Genomic DNA, 19744 nt, shown 5'->3' with positions numbered 1-19744 from the left:
ACCATAACTCAAGATGGAAAACATTTTGTGTGTCAGTGTATGACACAGGACCCAGATGAAGACAAATGCTGTGATGCCAAGATCAGCGCATATTCAGGCAGCGATAAAAATGCTCCTATGAGAGCTTCCAATTTAAAAAGACATTTACAGCCCTTTCCAGGGCTGTGGGGTTGAAAGCAATTTTGGGTGGAGTTCGAGTCGGACAGTAGAAAAATAGAGGAGTTGGAGTCGAAGGTTTGGCGTACCGACTCCACAGCCCTGGGGCTAATGTTGTCCCTATCTTCAAAAGGGCAAAAAGGAGGAACCTGGAAACTACAGACAAATTAGTCTGATATTAATCCCTGGGAAAATTCTGGAGCAGATTATAAAGTGGTCAATCTGTAAGCACCTTGAAAACAATGCAGTGATTACTAGAAGCCAACAAGGATTTGTCAAGAACAAATCCTGCCAGACTAATCTCACCTCACTTCATGCTCAGGTAACCTCCCTGACAGATTGTGGGAACGCTGTGGACATAATATATCTTGACATCAGCAAAGCTTTTGACAAAGGGCCCCATGATACTCTGATTAGCAAACTAGTTAAACGTGGGCTGGATGGAACAACTATCTGGTGGATCCACAGTTGGCTACAGAATCGTACTCAAAGAGTGCTTGTCAATGGTTCCTTCTCAAACTGGGAGGGGAGGATAATGAGCAGGGTACCACAGGACTCAGTACTGGGCCCAGTGCTCTTCAACATTTTTATTAATCTTGGATGAGAGGGTACCTGAGAGGATACAAGAATGCTTATCAAATTTGCAGATGACACATTTATAACTAATACCTTGGAAGACAAACAAATTCAAAGCGATCTTGATAAGCTGGAGCATTAGGCTGAAAACAGAATGATATTTAACAGGGATAAGTGCAAAGTTCTACACCTAGGAAAAAGAAACCAAATGCACAGTTATAATATGGGGGACACTTGGCCCAGCAATGCTACATGCAAGAAGGATCTTGGATGCACAGGGCAGGTGCCATATTAGAAGAGGTGATCCCTCTGGTCTCCTCCTCTGTGTTTCTACCATGATGTCTATTATAATAAATCCATGTTTTACCTAAAATAAAGAAATATATACTTTTTTTTACACTTTTCTTTCATTTGCAAATCTATGTAGAGTTGATTAAACACTCTAAAAATCCCATGATATATCAGCTAATGTTTAATCAGGTATCAACATTAATTGAAAGACTGGAGAAAGTTTTTGGTCTAGTGGAATAGAGCACACCGTCAAGTAAATTTATACATGTAAGTTCTTTCTTTCATCTACATGTGTCAGTTGTTGTTATGAAGTTTTGTCTTTACAAAAATAAAGTGTGGTCCTATTTTTTTTGCCAGGAAATACTATTTAAAATAATACCAGCAAGGCTTTCATTTTCTTAACATCTGATATTCTAACCAGTTAGAATGGCATATAATATGTATCATTCTCTAGAAAGGGATGCACTAGGAGGATAAAATGTTCATTGAACCATTTATTGAAACCTATCTTGCCTTTTGTCAGAAAGGTCTACAGCATGAAGGCTTCTGTGAAAGGTTTGAGTAAGAATGCTATAGGAAGCATACTTTCTTACCTGCACACCAGTGGGATTCTGTGGATACCTCCCTTAGTGCACAGGTAGCCCTCCTATAAAGGAGCTACAGATCCATTGACAGGGCTGGAATGTTGCCTCCTAGGCAGAAACCAAGATTCTCATGTGGATGCCCTATCAAAGCCTCAGTAGGTAGGGGATACTATCTCAGACTTTTACGGAGACTGTGTCATCCATCACTCTGCCAAGAACGAGGCTTGGAACCAGAGGTTTTGCAGACAGCTTCTGACTCCCAATAGAGATAGCAAGCATCTATTTGCGGTTGAATAGGTATGGAACAGCTCCAGTGAACTGATTTGCAATTCTTCTTCCACACTCTTTTATGATGGATCTCCCAATGGTAGCCCCATTAACTTAGCTCCACAGTGATAGAGTTTATCATCTTATTGGCCACAAACTGCTTGGATCACAGCTCCAAGGCATTTGGGGACATGGGAGTTTGCTCCACGCTAATACCTTGGGCTTCCAACAAAGCTCCAAATGTTTTTTACTCCTGATGGTTTAAGAAACAGAAAGTGGCAGGAGAGTCCTTTTGAGGCACAGTCTGCCTCTTCCATAAAGCCCTATTTCTTTCTGCATGACTGATTAAGCAAGTGTTTTGCAAAAGGGAAAGCAGCTATTTCTCTTTTCTGCCTCACTTGGGGGTGGGATGGGAAGAGGACATGAGAGATATGTGGGGCTGCAGTCCTCATTCTGCAGCTCTTCTGATGAGACAGCAAGGAAAAGAAAGAAGAGGCTACACAAAAAACCTTGAAAAACCCTTGGCCACCAGTTCCCAATTGTCCCAATCCAAGGAGGACAGGCAGAAGCCCTGAGCTCACACTTTGCATATGCATCTCTAATTGAAAGGATTTCTAGTATTACACCAAAAGACTTCTGCCTCAGGTTATAGAGAACTGCTCTCAGCAGACAGTGCTACCTAGATGGGCCATATGCTGTAGATCTCCATGGCTTCTTCCTCAAAAGCCTTTTTTTTAAATATCTCCTTGACTTCACAACTTAGTGAAGGAAGGAAAAGTTAAGAATAAAAGTAAAAAGGAGTAAAAAAAATATGCCGAAAGCTTCTTAAAACCTTATTCCGGTCCAAAAAGTGCCAGACTGGAAGAATGCAGCACTCCTTCACCTCAAATGACAGAAGATTGACCCTGACTTCCAAGTAGGTGGTGGTCCTAACAAAATGGATAATTTGTGTTTGTTGTCCCCAATGCGCATCACTCTCCACTCACTCACATTGACTCTCACTGACCAGTGTTTGACCCTGGTTTATCTGAACAAGCCATAGTTTAAACTAACATCTGAACCTGAGGAATTAGTGGTAACACAGACAACTTGTTTAGAACCAGCTGTTCCCTATCTGCTCCTTTTGATTGTTCTAGGGGAAGCCCAAGGCTTGTTCCATACTAGAGCTGATGGCTTAGTGTTATATGAGAAATGGCCCTTATTCTGGTAGACAGATTCTTAAATTTCCAAAGAGTGTGAATTATTGAGACAGTACTCTATTCTCAAGTTTATTCTTGACTTTCTAATTTATTTATTGATGTTCACTTTAAATTAAAACATTTACTTCCCACCTTTCCTCCAAAGAGTTCAAATTGGCATACAGGGTTCTCCCTCTCCCTATTTTATCGCCACAACAATCGTTTGAGGATAGGTTAGGCTAAGAGACAGTGCTGTAATACTCTATAAATGTACCACTCTGACTAGTGCAGAAGCAGGAACTCTGAGCATAGGCCTTTCTCCTTCTCAGAGGAGTGAACTTTCCTCTGCCCTTTTCGCACCTATCTTAATCTTAGTTAAATGTTACACTGATGCCACAAAAGCAGTCTTTTTGCTTTCTTAAAATACAAATCCATGTAAAGCCAAAAAATTTTACTTGATGTTAACAAAGGTTTTCCTTGACAAGTTTACTTAAATGTCATATGTTTGCCCATGAGATGCAGTGCCTGGCAAAAGTAATCAGACCCCTCAGCAATGCTCTGATATTACTGAATTACAAATGGTACATTGTAATTTCGATCTGTATGATATTTTATTTTGAAACACTGAAATTCAAAATCAGTTATTGTAAGGTGACATTGGTTTTATGTTGGGAAATGTTTGTAAGAAACATAAAAAAGTGAAACACATTGCTTGCATAATTATTCAACCCCTGTGCTGTAGAAGCTCCTAGTTCACACAGATGAAAGAAACTGCTCTATCGAGGACACAATTACCTTACCATTGGCCTCGACCTATGAACCATTAAAGTTGCTGTCACGTTGTCAGGATAAAACCCCCACTGCTGAAGGATCATTGGTCAGGCTGTGGATCTGAAGGAAAATGAAGACCAAAGAGCATTCTACAGAATTAAGAGATAATGTAATACAAATGCATAAGATTAGGAAAAAGGTACAAAATAATATCCATGTGTTTGGATATCCCAGTGAGCACAGTTGGATCAATAATTAGGAAGTGCCAGCTGCATCACACCACCCAGGCACTGCCAAGAAAAGGCTGTTCCTCAAAACTCAGTGCTCAAACAAGAAGGAGACTTGTGAGAGAAGCCACAGAGAGGCCAACAATCACTGTGAAGGAGCTACAGTGTTCAGTGGCTGGGAGTGGAGTAATGGTGCACCAGTCAACCATATCAAGAGCTCTGCATAACACTGGCCTGTATGGGAGGGTGGCAAGAAAGAAGCTGTTGCTCAAAAAATAGATCTGAAAGCACATCTGAAGTTTGCCAGGAAGCATGAGAGTGCCCCAGCTGCCATGTGGGAAAAGGTTTTGTGGTCAGATGAAACCAAGATAGAGCTTTCTGGCCAAAACTCAAACAGCTGTGTGTGGTGCAAACCTAACACTGCCCATGCCTCAAGACACACCATCCCTGCAGTGAAGTATGGTGGAGGCAGCATCATGCTGTGGGGATGCTTCTCATCAGAAGGACTGGGCATCTTGTTAAAACTGAAGAAGAATGGATGGAGCAAAATACAGGGAAATACTGCAAGAGAACCTGCTTCAGTCCACTAAAAAACTGACGCTTGGGAGGAGATTCACTTTTCAGCAGGACAATGATCCCAAGCACAAGGCCAAAGCAACATTGGAGTGGCTCAAGAACAAAAAGGTGAATGTCCTACAGCGGCACAATCAAAGTCCTGATCTCAATCCCTTTGAGAATCTGTAGCACTCTTTGAAAATTGCAGTCTGCAACCCATGTCCATCCAACCTGGAGCAAATCTCCGAAGAAGAATGGGCCAAAATCCCTCTGACACTGTGTGCAAAGCTAGTATGTCCCTACCCCAAAAGACTTAAAGGTGGCTCTACCAAATATTAACGTGGGGAGGGTTGAATGCTTATGCAAGCTTATGCAAGCAACATGTTTCAGTTTTTTATGTTTCTTACAAACATTTCCCAACATAAAACCAATGTCACCTTACAATAATTGATTTTGAGTTTCGGTGTTTCAAAATAAAATATCATACAGATCAAAATTACAATGTACTATTTGTAATTCAGTAATATGAGAGTATTGGTCAGGGGTCTGATTACTTTTGCAAGGCACTGTATATCTGATGTTTATCTTTGTAGTGCATGTGGTGAAAGAGGGCACATAAGCCCCACCATGTGTATACTCTACACATCCAGTCCTTGTGTTGAGCAGCCCATTCTTTTTAGTACTGATTAAGTAGTTACCAATAAATGCCTGCTAAGAAAGCCTGAAGATGCATCATCAACAATAATAGGCAGGACTCCTAAAGTCTTTTTACACATTATCGAAGTGACTCTGTGTTATGTAATATAAATCTGCCACAGAGAGCTGTGACTGACCCTGGGTTGTTACCATGCATAGACAAGATCACATAATGACCTTGTTTCTCTCACTTTATGGGGAACACCACAATTGCACATGGTATATAAGCATATCCCCTCTAAATTTATATACTATATGCAGCAACACTTGCAGTGTTATAAACAACCCCCAAATACATATATTTTTATTTCTTCCATAATAGTCTTTGACACTGGAAGACCACACACATACTGAAGACAGCTCTTTTTGAAATATCAGTCTCAATTACAAAACAGTTTGGTACAACCATTAGAACATGTGCTTTTATGTTCTCTAGATCATCCACAAAAACTCAATCCAGCCATGTGTATAGTAGTGGACTGCCCGTGCCTGCTTTTGCACACCTATCTGACTTATTGATCACATTATCAGTGTCATCAACTTTTACAGAGCCAACCACCTGTATAGCAGAGAGGGAACAGGCACCTTAGTTTTAGTCCCTGCTCTAAACAAAACCACTATGCCAATCACCTCAGTGGGCAGGGAATATGCATTATTTCAAATCCAGCATGAGAACCACACACAGAGTAACTAATCCTGCTTCCACAGAAATATCAATGTCACTAGATTAGGCTGAACATGTTATAAAACAGCAGTTACATGTTAGCATAGTGTGATATGGCTAAGTAACACAAGGACTTGTTTTCTTGGAATCATAGGTCTTTCATGACAGAAACACACTTAAGAGGAATAGATGATGTACTGGGGAAAGGTACCCTCAAAAAGTTATTTTTTTATTAATGGGAATGAAGAAATGTAATGACTGAAAGTAAGAATAACAAAAGCTGAAGCAAGAATAAATGCTGAGGTCTTTAGAAACCATGTCTAGAAGCTATGAGAAATAAAATTATGCCTGAAACAGCTATGCAGGCTCATGCAAGTAACTTGCAGTAGCTCAGTGTTATTGACTTCTCTGTGAATAGCAGATTCTGAAATCCAACAACTTTTGAAACACCTTTCAGTTTCAAAAGCAGTTTTCCATACAGCCTGTGGTACTGCTGTTAAAGAAAAATCAAGTCTAATCACATCCCTAAGATCCTTTGAGAGGAAGAGTGGGATATACATGTAATAAATAATAATCCTCATCCCCCAGTTTATGCAACTAGTATCACAGCTGCATAACTTGGCCTATATAGGATACCACTGTTTATGTAAGTTTAATTTTAGCTTTGTAATACTTGACATCTGACAAAGTTAAAAATACCTGTAAGAGAAGCTAAAAGATGAAGATAAAAGAGCAGACCTGTTTAGGTATTATTTTATTAGTCAGTAGTAACAAAGGGAACAGATCTCAAGATTTGTGCAAGTCCTCCTCTTGCCACATCTTACAATGGGGCTGTATTGCATCTACCAGTACACTTGATCTCCCTGATTCCGCATGTTGCTTCCCCAATTGGGGGGGGGGAGCATCACAGTTAGATACAGTGTACAGATGAATATGGTACACCCTCAATGAACATTATATTAGAAGATCTGAATCACTTGTCTGTACACTCTGGTTTTGTCTGGGTGCTATACAACTACAACACCAATGTACAGAATCTGTAGAGGCCCAAGGGCAGGGTGAACTAACATAATTCAAATCCTGCAACACGTGTTCCAATCAATTAGCTTTTAATAAGAACTTTTATTTCCTTATCAAGAAATTTATCAACAATCTGATGCTAAATACAGCAATTACTGATAAAACAGAAAATGCTATAAATACTTTGTTAGTTACCTTGGAAAAATTTGGTAACAATAAAATGCTTCAGACTATGGTGAAAACATCAGATATCTAAGTAAATATTACTTAATTCTATCAACTTCAGTAAGACAAAGAATGCAATTTACTTTCATGTAAAATGTTTTAAAAAGTGCAAAACTTTCAAAGCAAAGTGTGCATGGTTTTTAATAAGACTTGAAATATTTAAAATCTTCATTAAATAATGAAATTATATTTTAAAAGTAAGTCATAATATAATTATACCTTGTTGTAACGATCATGAGGGACAGACTGCAACACGATAGGTTCCATTGTAGAAACATTTGCAAATTGCACCTCGGGAATGTACAGAGCACAAACCACATGAGCCCAACCTATAAAAAGTTAATTGCATTTTATTCTTAATGGTTTTTGACATTGCAAGTAGAATAATTTCAACTATAACAAAGAACCTTTCATACGATTTGCATGTATTTTCAATTATTTAAAACAATATAACTAATACATTCCTTAGCATATCATAGCATGCGGAGACAAGATAAGATTGCAACACATTTTCAAAGAGCTACATTCCTGGTCAGTAAAACAACCAATACAAATTAAATAATGATTTTGGAAAAGTAGAAACAAAACACCTATCTTGTGCCCAGTTCTTAATTCATATTAAAATCAATGGAGTTGCATATGTGTAAACAGGAACAGAACATGCAAGTGATTAAACTAGAATGGCTTCTCTTCATATAAGTCTTTCCATAAGAAAGAATGAATTTTTGCTTTTTCTGTTGTTACTTAGACCTAATACCCTTACATTTTATGGCTTCCTGTACTGGTATCCCAGAATAATATTTCAGCACAAAGCACAATATTTTTTTAGCTTCCTTTCAGTAGTTTTTGATGGTATTTCATAGACAAGTAGGATATTCTTTTCTGACTTTTTTCTTTTCCATTTCCAAGGATTCTTGACCCAGATAAGAGCCTGCCTAATTTCAGGTTCTCTGTGGTTCCCAAGAGAGTTGCCAATTTGTGCTTGCTATAGAAAACAATTTAACCATGTCTGCTACTGTTTCATTGCATAAATAGCTCAGCTTGAAAATTACTTTGCTATTCAAGAGCTGCCCATATTCTGTCCTGTATTGCTTTATACAGAGAATTCTCAGGCAGTATGATGCATCAATTTCCCAATATGAAAAGTAGCAGGATAGTAGGAATGTTCAGAAATAATTGCAGCTTTCCACAAAAAATTAGGTCCCAGTCCTGGGAACACTAGTTATCTGTGCTAACATTCCCCCATCATCACCACACACAGAGAAAAATATCACAGGAGGAGTACAGAGTGTACACATTAGAAGCATCATCTATCCGACTTCTCCAGTATTCATATAAATCCATCTAGCCCAATTCTAGTCCTTCTCCTGTCATGCTACATTTCTTCTACAAGGCTCCCTCTTCAAATTCTTTTCTTCAGCAAACAGCACCAGCCTCACTATTCTGACTACCATCAATAAGCAACCCCTAGTCCTTTCTTGTTATTCTCTTGGCAGACTCTGTTCACTGAAAGTCCTCTGGAAAGGGCACTTGCGACTTCTGAATTCTATAGAGCCCAGCACATCTTACAATTCAGAAATGTATCCAATAAATGAAGTTAATGTCCCAGAGCCAAACAACCAGAAATGTTTCAAATATGAGCTATTTCAGATCCTTACTAGAAAACACACTGGAAACCATACATGAAGTAAGACAGCACATTTATCACCACAAGTGTCTTGCAGTCTCATGTTTTACATGGCAAGGCTGTGAACAACAAATATTATGCGAAGCAGAAACATGTTTGTAAGCATGTTTGTACATGAATTGAGAAATCATCCATTGTCTGCAGCTCTCTGGAACGTGCTCCAGCACTACCTTAAAAAACATGTAAAATTGAAAGAATTTCTGGTGTTTAAGGCATACATACTGCTTGTATATATGTAACAAACACTCTTGCTATAAAGTCTGAATCAACCCATTCCAGTATGCACAAATGTCATGCCACACACCCCAAACTCCACAAGAGAGAATGTCTACACAACAACATAGATAATGCACTCTCAAGGCCAAACTAGACATGCCATTCTGCACATGACTGGCGCTTGTGCATTTTACTGTCTGCTAAAATCTTTACTGCCAATGGCAGCTTTCCTCCAAGGACAAATGGTAACCACTGGGGAAGTCCTATCCACACTGGAACAGTGGCAGGAGCAAAGAATTAAATCCCCTCCCCCATCCCTACCTCAAGTTCCCAATCAGGCCTCCTTCAGCAGTATTTAATAGAGAAAATCCAAAACACCTAAGTGCCAATCACAGGCATAACATCACATCTAGTTTGGCCTTGTATTTACTTCCCACGAAACACTGGCAATACTTTCCTTGAATAAAGAACCTCTCCCTATCCAAATATGTAAGAATTTGGGGGGGATGCTTTCTTTCTGACTATTGACACCCCCAGCCCCAAATATGGCTGTACAATAATGCTACATTGCACCAAATTACAGTCACCTAAAACAAGATGTGCTGATAGTCATGGGGAACTAGAATGCAAAAGCAGGGAACAGAGAAGAACTAGGAATTGTGGGGAAATTGGGCTTAGGAGATAGAACTGAAGCAGGAGAGAGACTTATTGAATTCTGTGAAGCCAATAATTTGTTTCTTGCAAACACATTTTTTGACCAACTGGAAAGACAACTGTACACGTGGACATCACCAAATGGTTAATATAGGAATCAAATTGATTATATAATTGGTAACAGAAGATGGAGATGTTCCATACTTTCTGCAAAAACAAGACCAGGAGCAGACTGTGGTACACATCATGAACTGGTAATATCAAAAATCAGAGTAAAGCTAAAGAAAAAGAAAGCAATCATAATGCCAAAATACAATTCAAATAGCATCCCAGAAGAACATAAAGATCAAATAAGAACAGGTTTGAGGTGTTAAACTTAGTTGACAGAGAACCAGAAGAACTATGGAGTGAAGTCAGAGACATTATCAGGGAAGAACGCAAAAAGACAATACCTCTCGTTAAAAAGAGAGAAAGACCTCAATGGATGACTGAAGAAACTCTTAAAATGGTTAAAGAGAGAAGGAAAGCAAAAGCAAAAGGAGACAGAAACACAGTTAGAACCTTAAATACAACTATATAGTGATTAGTATGTAGGAACAAAGAACTACAGTAGGGCCCCACTCCTATGGCAGGTTAGGTTGCAGACCCCCAACGGAAAGCGAAAACCACCAGAAAGCGGATCAGCTGTAGCGCAGGGGTCTGGAACCTAACCCACTGATTGCACCAGAGGAGGAGAAGACCAGATCTTCCCTCCTCGGGCGCGATCAGCTCGAACGGGAGTCTGATTGCGCCAGAAGAGAAGATTGGCTGTAGCGAGCTACAGCTGATCTTCCCCTCCTCCGGTGCGTGATCAGCTGGAGTGCGGGGAGCTCCAACTGATCACCCCACTGGTGCCGTATTAACAGAACGCCGAGAAGTGGGGCCCTACTGTATTACAATAGTTATTGTATAGAAATAGGTAGAAAGGGAAATTTAAGCGGAGAGTAGGGATGTTGAATAATCAACAGGGGAATACACTGACTGACCGAGATAAAAGGAAGATGGAAGCAATACACTGAAGAACTCTATAAAAGAGATGCAAGGATTCATTCATGGAGGAACCGTACAATGAAGAACCAGAAATTTTAGAATGTGAGGTAAAAGCTGCTCTTAAAATACTTGGAAGAAACAAATCACCAGGAACAGATGGCATACCAACAGAGTTGCTACAAGCTACCGAGACTGAATCTGTCCAAATTTTGACAAACATTTGTCAAAGAAATATGGGGAAATAACAATGGCCCACAGACTGGAAGCATTCAGTATATATCCCAATTCCAAAGAAAGGGGATCCCAGGGAATGCAGTAATTATTAAACTATTGCCTTAATATCCCATGCAAGTAATGCTCAAGATTCTACAACAAAGGCTCTTACCATATATGGAGCACGAAATGCCAGACGTCCAAGCTGGATTTAGAAAGGGAAGAGGCACCAGAGATCATATCGCAAACATATGTTGGATAATGGAACAGACCAAGGAATTTCAGAAGGAAATCACCCTGTGCTTTATAGATTACAGCAAAGCCTTTGACTGTGTAGATCATGAAAAACCATGGAATGCTTTAAAAGAAATGGGGGTGCCACAGCATCTGATGGTCCGGATGAGCAACCTATACTCTGGACAAGAGGCTACCGTAAGGACAGAATATGGAAAAACCGATTGGTTCCCAATCAGAAAGGGTGTGAGACAGGGGTGTATTTTATCACCCTATAAGTTTAATCTATATGCAGAACATATCATATGGAAAGGGGATTGGACCAAGATGAAGGAGGTGTGAAAATTGGAGGGAAAAATATCAATAATTTAAGATATGCAGACGATACCACACTACTAGCAGAAACCAGTAATGATTTGAAATGAATGCTGATGAAAGTTAAAGAGGAAAGCACAAAAGCAGGACTACAGCTGAACGTCAAAAACACTAAAGTGATGACAACAAAAGATTTATGTAACTTTAAAGTTGACAATGAGGACATTGAACTTGTCAAGGATTATCAATACCTTGGCACAGTCATCAACCAAAATGGAGACAATAGTCAAAAAGTCAGAAAAAGGCTAGGAGAGGGGAGGGCAGCTATGAGAGAACTAGAAAAGGTCCTCAAATGCAAGGATGTATCACTGAACACTAAAGTCAGAATCATTCAGACCATGGTTTTCCTGATCTCTATGTATGCATGTGAAAGTTGGACAATGAAAAAAGCAGATAAGAGAAAAATCAACTCATTTGAAATGTGGTGTTGGAGAAGAGCTTTACACATACCATGGACTGCAAAAAGACAAATAATTGGGTGTTTGAAAAAATTAAACCAGAACTATCACTAGAAGCTAACATGATGAAACTAAGGTTATCATACTTTGGACACATAATGAGAAGACACGATTCACTAGAAAAGACAATAATGCTGGGAAAAACAGAAGGGAGTAGAAAAAGAAGAAGGCCAAACAAGATATTGATTGGTTCCATAAAGGAAGCAACAGACCTGAACTTACAAGATCTCAACAGGGTGGTTCATGACAGATGCTATTGGAGGTCGCTGATTCATAGGGTCGCCATAAGTCATAATTGACTTGAAGGCACACAACAACAACAAACCACACGTTATTCCAGATGAGACAACAAGAGTTACTCCACCTTTTAAGCCCAAATCATTTCTCCCCACTGAGAATGCCCATGAGAACTTCAAAATGTTCACTGACCAAAGCTTTCAAGCTACACCCAGATCCAGAACAAACTCCCTATCCTTACATTCAAACCCTTCCATAGCCTTGCCTGCTTTATCTCTTTGCCTTCATATCTCAATATATCCCTAATCATGACCTTTGCTCCTCCAACTATATTACCTTCAGTTGTCCAAAGCTCTCCAGCTCCATAAAATGACTGTCATTTCATATGAAAATGGAAATGGACTGCTTTCAAGTCGATTCCGACTAGGAATAGGGTTTTCATGGTAAGCGGTATTCAGAGGGGGTTTACCATTGCCTTCCTCTGAGGCTGAGAGGCAGTGACTGGCCCAAGGTCACCCAGTGAGCTTCATGGCTGTGTGGGGATTCGAACCGTGGTCTCCCAGGTCATAGTCCAACACTCTACCCACTACACCACACTGGCTCTCCATTTCATATGTGCCATCTCTTATAACTAGAACTTCCTCCCCCAACAGCACCAGGATGCCATCTTTTCCCCTTCAAATTCTTCCTCAAAACCTACCCTTTGGCACAACCCCTAAGAATGCAATTCTGTCTGACTTGCCATGTAAGTACAAACAGCATGAAGTCTCACTTCCTATCGCCTAATTAATCTAAGCCCAAGTACACGTAACTGAAAGGAGTGCATATTCTTTCCTTTTATTTCTATAGCCATCTCCTTCTTCCACCACAGCTTTCTCCCTATTTTGAATTTTAGGCTGTAAGCTCTTTGGGACAGGGAACTGTCATACTTTGTAAAGTGCCAGACAAATTGATGATGATGATCATCATCATCATCATCTCCACCCCTAAGAGGCACTTCTGTAGGGTAAAACCCAAGGCACTCAAGACATTAAAATGTTGCCCTTTGAGACTGAGGCTCTTGTTTGCAGAAGGCCAACAAAGGAAAACCCATTCCCTACAGTTTTCCTTATGAGCAGGGATTAATATCCAAACATTTGGAAACATCCAAAATATCTCAAGATTTTAAAAGGCATTTTAAATCCAATTACAGATTTTGTGAGTTTTTACACACACACACCTTTCTGCAAGTCCTTTTGGGATTAGCCCAGGAGAAAGTGGCACATGTTCAATTTCCAGACTGCACTGTAGAAGCCAGAAAGGTTCAACAGAAACATCTGGTCAGGTGAAAGAGTTTTATACAACACAGGTGACCAAACAAGTACTTAATTACCTATGTGAGGTTTATTTTCAATGGCTGCAACCCCATTAAATATTAAACACGAATAAGCTCTACTGGACGTACTGGTGCTTCAGATTATAGTCAGGACTATGTTGTTCCAAGGGTACTTAAACTGCAATCCTCACCCTGCTTACCAGGAAGTAAGCCCCAGTGAATTCAATGGGACTTACTTCTGAGTAGACATGGTTAGAATTGCACTGTTAGTCATGACTTATGCTAGATTAGGACCAGTATGTGTGACTACCATGCAACTGGAAATTCATTTTACAATACACACAAATACTATTTCAACACTCAAAAATAAACTTCAAAAGGAAAGCATTCCATCCATTTACCTCTGTTTCTGATAGACAGGAAGCACTTCCTATTCCTATCATGAACTCTCCATAAAAGCATATCTGGATACACTTTTAAAAGAGCATAAAACTGGGCCTCCTGGTTGACAGTGTTGGAGGAAGGCTTCACCTGTTGAATATCTACTTGTTGTGCAGCTGTTAAAAGGACAGGAGTCCTGTTGGGGGGGGGAAGGTGGCAACCCTAGGAAGTGCTTAGCTACAATGACAACCAATCATACATCATAACAATTTATTATTAATTTTGGGAATGGCACTGTCAACACTAAGTGAGTATGCTCAATTCTTTAAACTCTTTGAACATAAATATAATTTCACCCTCCCATCATTTTTTTCTCTTCCACAGCCTACCAAAGAAATATGGGGAAAGATTTCAAAACACAGCTCAACCAAAGTTAAGCATGTCCCCATCTCACTGATTTCCAAGAGAGAATTAAGCTGATGCTTAATTCACCTCCACCTAGATAAGTAGGATCTGCAAGTGCTTATTCTTAGGGCATTATGCCCTAAGAGTTTGCTTTTTTCTTTTCTTTTTGGCAGTGTTAAAATAGAACAATACCTGACATATTGTCACTGCGTCCCTTCATTCTATCATAACACTTCCTAATATTAACTTATTTAACAAAGGAGATTTTAAAAGTGCACTACTGGCAAAGTAAGTTATCAAACAAGCAGACCTGAATATTAATTTCCCAACTGCTTCAGTTGAAATGCAAGTTTCTCTTATCCAGATATACTCTCCCTTAACCATACTTCCTTTTCCCAGGCCACACTCCACACCTCTCACCAGCCCAGTTCCACAAGCTCAAGTGCTATTGCCTTGCTAGAATGTGTCCTTGAACTATGATAACACATCTTGCTTGCCTGGATGGAGGATGGAGAGAGGTGTGTGGATGTGTACACAGAATCCTCTGAAATTTGTGTGGATGAAACATATTCTGCAAAAGTCACATCCACAACTTCACCCATTTTTCCCTCTAGCCCTGCCAACCGGTGGAATGAGGCCCCCAGAAGGGTGTCCAAAAGGGAATGCAGCCCTTGGACTGAAAAAGGTTCCTCACTCCACAGATACAGCCATATGAAAAATGTATGCTGGTTGGCATACTGCTTATGTATCAATCTTTGGCTGTTTTTCATTAAGTTCCACTGAAAGACCATTCTGGCTATAGTTATTTCTGTTGCTATTTGATGGAAACAATAGTTTTGTGCTTCTAACAGCCCCAAAGGAGCTAGGATATCAATTTTGCTATACTTTGACTAGCTAGCAGCCCACAAGAGGCAGTGGGAAACTGAACTTCTGTTTTATGTAGAGGGGCTTACAGTAATGTGGAAGTGAAGAGTATAGCTTGCTTTTGGGTCCCAGAAAGCAACTGGTGTTAATTTTTCAGTTTGCCTTTCCACAGGAACTCATAACCTTTTATAACTGATGTTATAACTAATGTATCCCATCTGCTTTCTGCCACTAGAAATAACGTGTTCTTCTGTTCAGAGTCCTAGAAACTCACCTGTTGCGTTCCTGGCTAGTATTATTTATGCAACAGCTTTTTTTTTAAGTGAGCTAATTGTTTTCCAGGTGGTCCTCTCAACTGAACATGATATGGATATTACTCCCTCTCTCCCCAAACACTGTAGCACAATGCGAGACCAGGGTTCGAATCCCCACGAAGCCATGAAGCTCACTGGGTGACCTTGGGCCAGTCACTGCCTCTCAGCCTAATCTACCTCACAGGGTTGTTGTGGGGATTAAATGAGGAGGGGGAGAACCATGTTTGTATGCCATCTTGAGCTCCTTGGAGAAGTGGTGGGATATAAATACATTATTATTATTATTATTATTATTTATTAAAACCTTGGGTTCTGAAGAGACAACTGTTTATCTGCCACAGCACTTCCTATGTTCTAACACTACTAGGTATTTACAGTGAGCAGTTCACATCTACTGAACACATAAACATTACTTGAAGAACTTACAAAACATGGTGAGAGTTTGCATTACACTGAAGCTCAGTGTGTTTGACTGAAGACCAGAATCCAAGTCATCCTGCAAAAAGAAGTATATCCTTCACCAAGATAATAAGGACAGCCAATTCTGAACAATTCAGTTGACAAAAGACTTTCCAAGCATTGTTACATGCTGGGATAATTAAGGGCTTACATGATGCCCTGAGTATGGAAATCACCCTGTATGAGATCCTGATGGCTAGTAAGATCTGCACCTTTCTATCTCCAGGAAGGCAGGATAGCTTGGGCTGAGGAGAGCCCTTGTAAAGCAGTTACAGCTCTGCGGGAAGTGTTCACAGAACCTCCATCAAGGGTCACCAAGGATGTCTTGGCCACCTGGAGATAGCCAGAATCACATCTAACCCTCCCTTTTTCTTGGAGATTACAACAGAGAAGGGTTAAGAGCCCTGAGGTCATGCCATTCAAAAGGCATCCACTAGTTCTCCATACTTCATATGATGTCTGCACCCAAATTTTGTCCCTAGTTTGTTTCTGCGGTTGTCAAGCAAGTCTACAACTGGAACATAACTGATCTGAAAGAATGCTCTGCATTTCAGAGATTATTCCAGCTGGTCTATGCCTGCTCAACTAGCCCATCCAAGCACTGTAGATTCTTCTCAGATGTTGGCTGTTGGCTCCTTCGCCCAATAGAAGTAGCTCTAGGACTTCCATAAGTAGAAAGTAACAGATTTCATCCCGCACAGGTTCTAATAAGCCTTTGAGCATGCATTTGATGGTGGGCTCCTGTGCTCCTTCTGGGAGGAAGGGCATGTTATAAATTAAAGAAATGCATACAGCACTGGCAACACACTATTTCTTGGCCTGTTAACAGATCTTTTAGAGTTCCATCAAAAGAGCACTATATTTAAATGCAGAGTTGCACTGGACTTACCTAGTGATGTGCATACTCTGGTCCCAAGTAATAGTGCTGGAAGAAACTGCACTGCCAAGTCCATCAAACCCACAAGCTACATCTATTCTGCATGAGCCACATAATAGGATGGCCTAGAAGAATCAACCCACACAATTTTTGCAAAACTTTATATGGACACTGAGGTGTTTAGTACAGTCTTACCCAATTTTAACATGAGTTCTTGTTAAGGCTATCTCAATACTAGCATTATAAAGTTGAGATCAAACCACAAATATTAAAATCTCACCTTTGAAAATAACAGGAGGGTTATGTAGCTTATTTCAAAATTTATATCAAAATCCAGCTACAATCAGATCTAAACATTTAATACAATATATTAGCAGTAGTCAGGTACAACACTTTAGCAACGTAAGTTTGCATTAATGCTTCTTTTTTTTCAAAAAAAAGTTCAGAGCCTTAATGAAATTCAGACGAAGAAAGCTGCTGACTCAAAAGCTGGCATGTGACATTCCTTACAAGCTTAGGAGATCTCCACTCTAACCCTTAAAAAATGATGACAAAACTATTGCATTGTTATCTGGCTTTCAACCAAGCAGCTGCCTTCCAGAAATCCTGTTATAAAGCTGACAAAGAATGCTGTTGCACAGCATTCCTGATCATCATCCAGTTGGAACAGATTTCAATCCAAGAACTGGCTTTAAATATACTGAAGTATAAAGCTTTGTTGTGTACACTGTGGGCTTCCAAACAAAACTGAAAAGATTACAAATACTGGGTGCTTTACAGCAGAGTTTTAAAGAACCAACTCCCTCACACCTTTTATAAAGTGTTGTACAAAAGTCTTTAAACACACACACAATCAGCAACTAACATCCAATTTTTTCCCCACGGATAATGAGTTTTAAAAAGAGGTGTATCTGGTGTCCATTCTTGCTCCAGGCCATGTAGCTACCCTCAAAGACAACAGGAAAGGAGATCAAAGATGTGCAACTTAAGAGTAATAGTGCAAGTGAAGCATCAAGTCAGTTGTTTATGCAATGATTAAGAAGTCTATGGAAATCTTGCAAGATATATTTTGCCAACTGCAGCAAGCAACTGGAATTTAAATTAATATTTCACCAGCTTCTTAAGAACAGCAACATGCTGTTAGACTTGTCTAAATAAAGAAATTGGTGCAGAAGGGAAAAAACTGTATAATGCTACAATGTGACTGGCACAATTTACTGAAAGTGGACATGGCAAAAGTTTGGTATGGCAAAAAGTTAGTGATACTGTCACAGTGTAAGTGGAGTTTGGATCCATCTACTGCAGTGGTTCTTGAACTTTTTTGGTTCGCGGCGCACTGTAAAACATATAAAAAGTTTCTGGCGCACTTTGTGTACAAAATTAAAAATATATTAATATATTTTAAACTATGAATAAAAATAACTTAAATACAAATGGGTTTCTTCTCATTTTTAAAATATACTTTCATAATATTCGCGGCACACCTAGTCACCTCTTGCGGTGCACCAGTGTGCCGCGGCGCACCGTTTGAGAACCACTGATCTACTGGATCACCAAGATGCAGTCTTACGTGCAGCTTTTGCAACCCTTTCTGCGTGCGGAGCTTCTCATCTTTCTCTTTGGTTAACGTCTCAAGATTTGTACTTTTGTTCTTCTAGCATTCTTCATCTTCAAGTACAAATGGAAGGTCCCTTTTGTTTGCAGAGGGAAGTGGAATTCAGCAAAGGCTGTGGGGATGGGGGGCAGGACAACATTTTCCATTACTCTCTACTTCCCCCTGCAGTCCCCTGTTATGCTGCTCCAGAGTGTCCCCCAATCCTGGTGTTGGACTATTACCTGGGAGACCAGGATTCGAATCTCCATATAGCCATGAAGGTCACTGAGTGACTTTGGGCCAGTCACTGCCTCTCAGCCTCATGGAAACCCTATTCATAGGGTTGCCATAAGTCGGAATCGACTTGAAGGTAGTACATTTACATTTTTTAAAGGGGTTGCAGGGGGAATGGGAGAAAACGCCACTGTTCCCCTTCCACCATTGGGAACCTTAGTTAAGATCTACACCCAATTTTCTTTTGCTTTTTTAACATGCCATTCTGTTTTTAATGCAGTATAAATTCCACTCACAGAATAGAAAACTAAAATATAATGCGGTCTATCATAATTTACTTGTTCAACACTAAATAAGCTGTGTGTCACAACCACAGTTTGAAATGTAATAAGGTAATAATGAAACAATTTTTATATAATGCCTTAAAATCTGAGAAAAGTAGCTTTTCCCAGAGCAAGAAAAAACATGATTTTTCTGGCAAAGCCCACACCTAATACATACCATGCAAACCCTACCATTAAGCTGAGTGTAATTTTCATCTTAGGCAAGCATTATCCAGAAGCAACTTCTGAAAATAGCTGTAAAGGCCCTAGCATTATATAGTATCTCCTCCAGACTGCTGATAATAGGAGACTGATAATTTTGAGTAGATAGCAATTTGATGTTTGGCAGCTCATTTATATGTATTTTTAAATTGGTATGCTTCCAAACATGGCTCCTTGGATCCCTGAGGCTAACTAATATATCGTAAATGTAAGAACAGCCCTCATTTAAAACACAGAAACATAATACAAGGGGGAAAGCCCTGTGATTCCAGAAACATAAAAACATCTGCATGATCAACAAGACCTGACCCCCCTTCCAAAGCCCAGTCTTGAAACAGGGAGTATTTTATCAACCATTAAAAGTAAAAACCAAGCTAGGTTGTAATATGCCTTTTGCGACTTGGAAAAGCTCCACTGAATGGCACTGTGCAGATACAATGGCA

At 39.8% G+C, this 19744-nt stretch overlaps 1 protein-coding gene across 11 annotated transcripts in view; it reads right to left on the bottom strand.

The window, feature by feature from the left end:
* The window catches only part of MLLT10 (MLLT10 histone lysine methyltransferase DOT1L cofactor), a 205217-nt gene that overhangs the window by 170697 nt on the left and 14776 nt on the right, over positions 1-19744 (bottom strand). For 9 of the 11 annotated variants that reach the window (XM_061587689.1, XM_061587686.1, XM_061587687.1 and 6 more), the window contains one exon: positions 7430-7539. In XM_061587689.1, the coding sequence (XP_061443673.1) occupies positions 7430-7539 (110 nt within the window). Of the gene's footprint in view, positions 1-7429; positions 7540-16018; positions 16089-17208; positions 17253-19744 lie in introns of those variants that run through there. The other 2 variants (XM_061587696.1, XM_061587695.1) reach the window with 2 other exon arrangements.

The sequence above is a fragment of the Rhineura floridana genome, chromosome 10, assembly GCF_030035675.1.
Source record: "Rhineura floridana isolate rRhiFlo1 chromosome 10, rRhiFlo1.hap2, whole genome shotgun sequence".
In the NCBI taxonomy this organism is placed as follows: Eukaryota; Metazoa; Chordata; class Lepidosauria; order Squamata; family Rhineuridae; genus Rhineura; species Rhineura floridana.
Note: the sequence above shows the minus strand (reverse complement) of the source record. Positions and strands in the feature narration are given on the sequence as shown.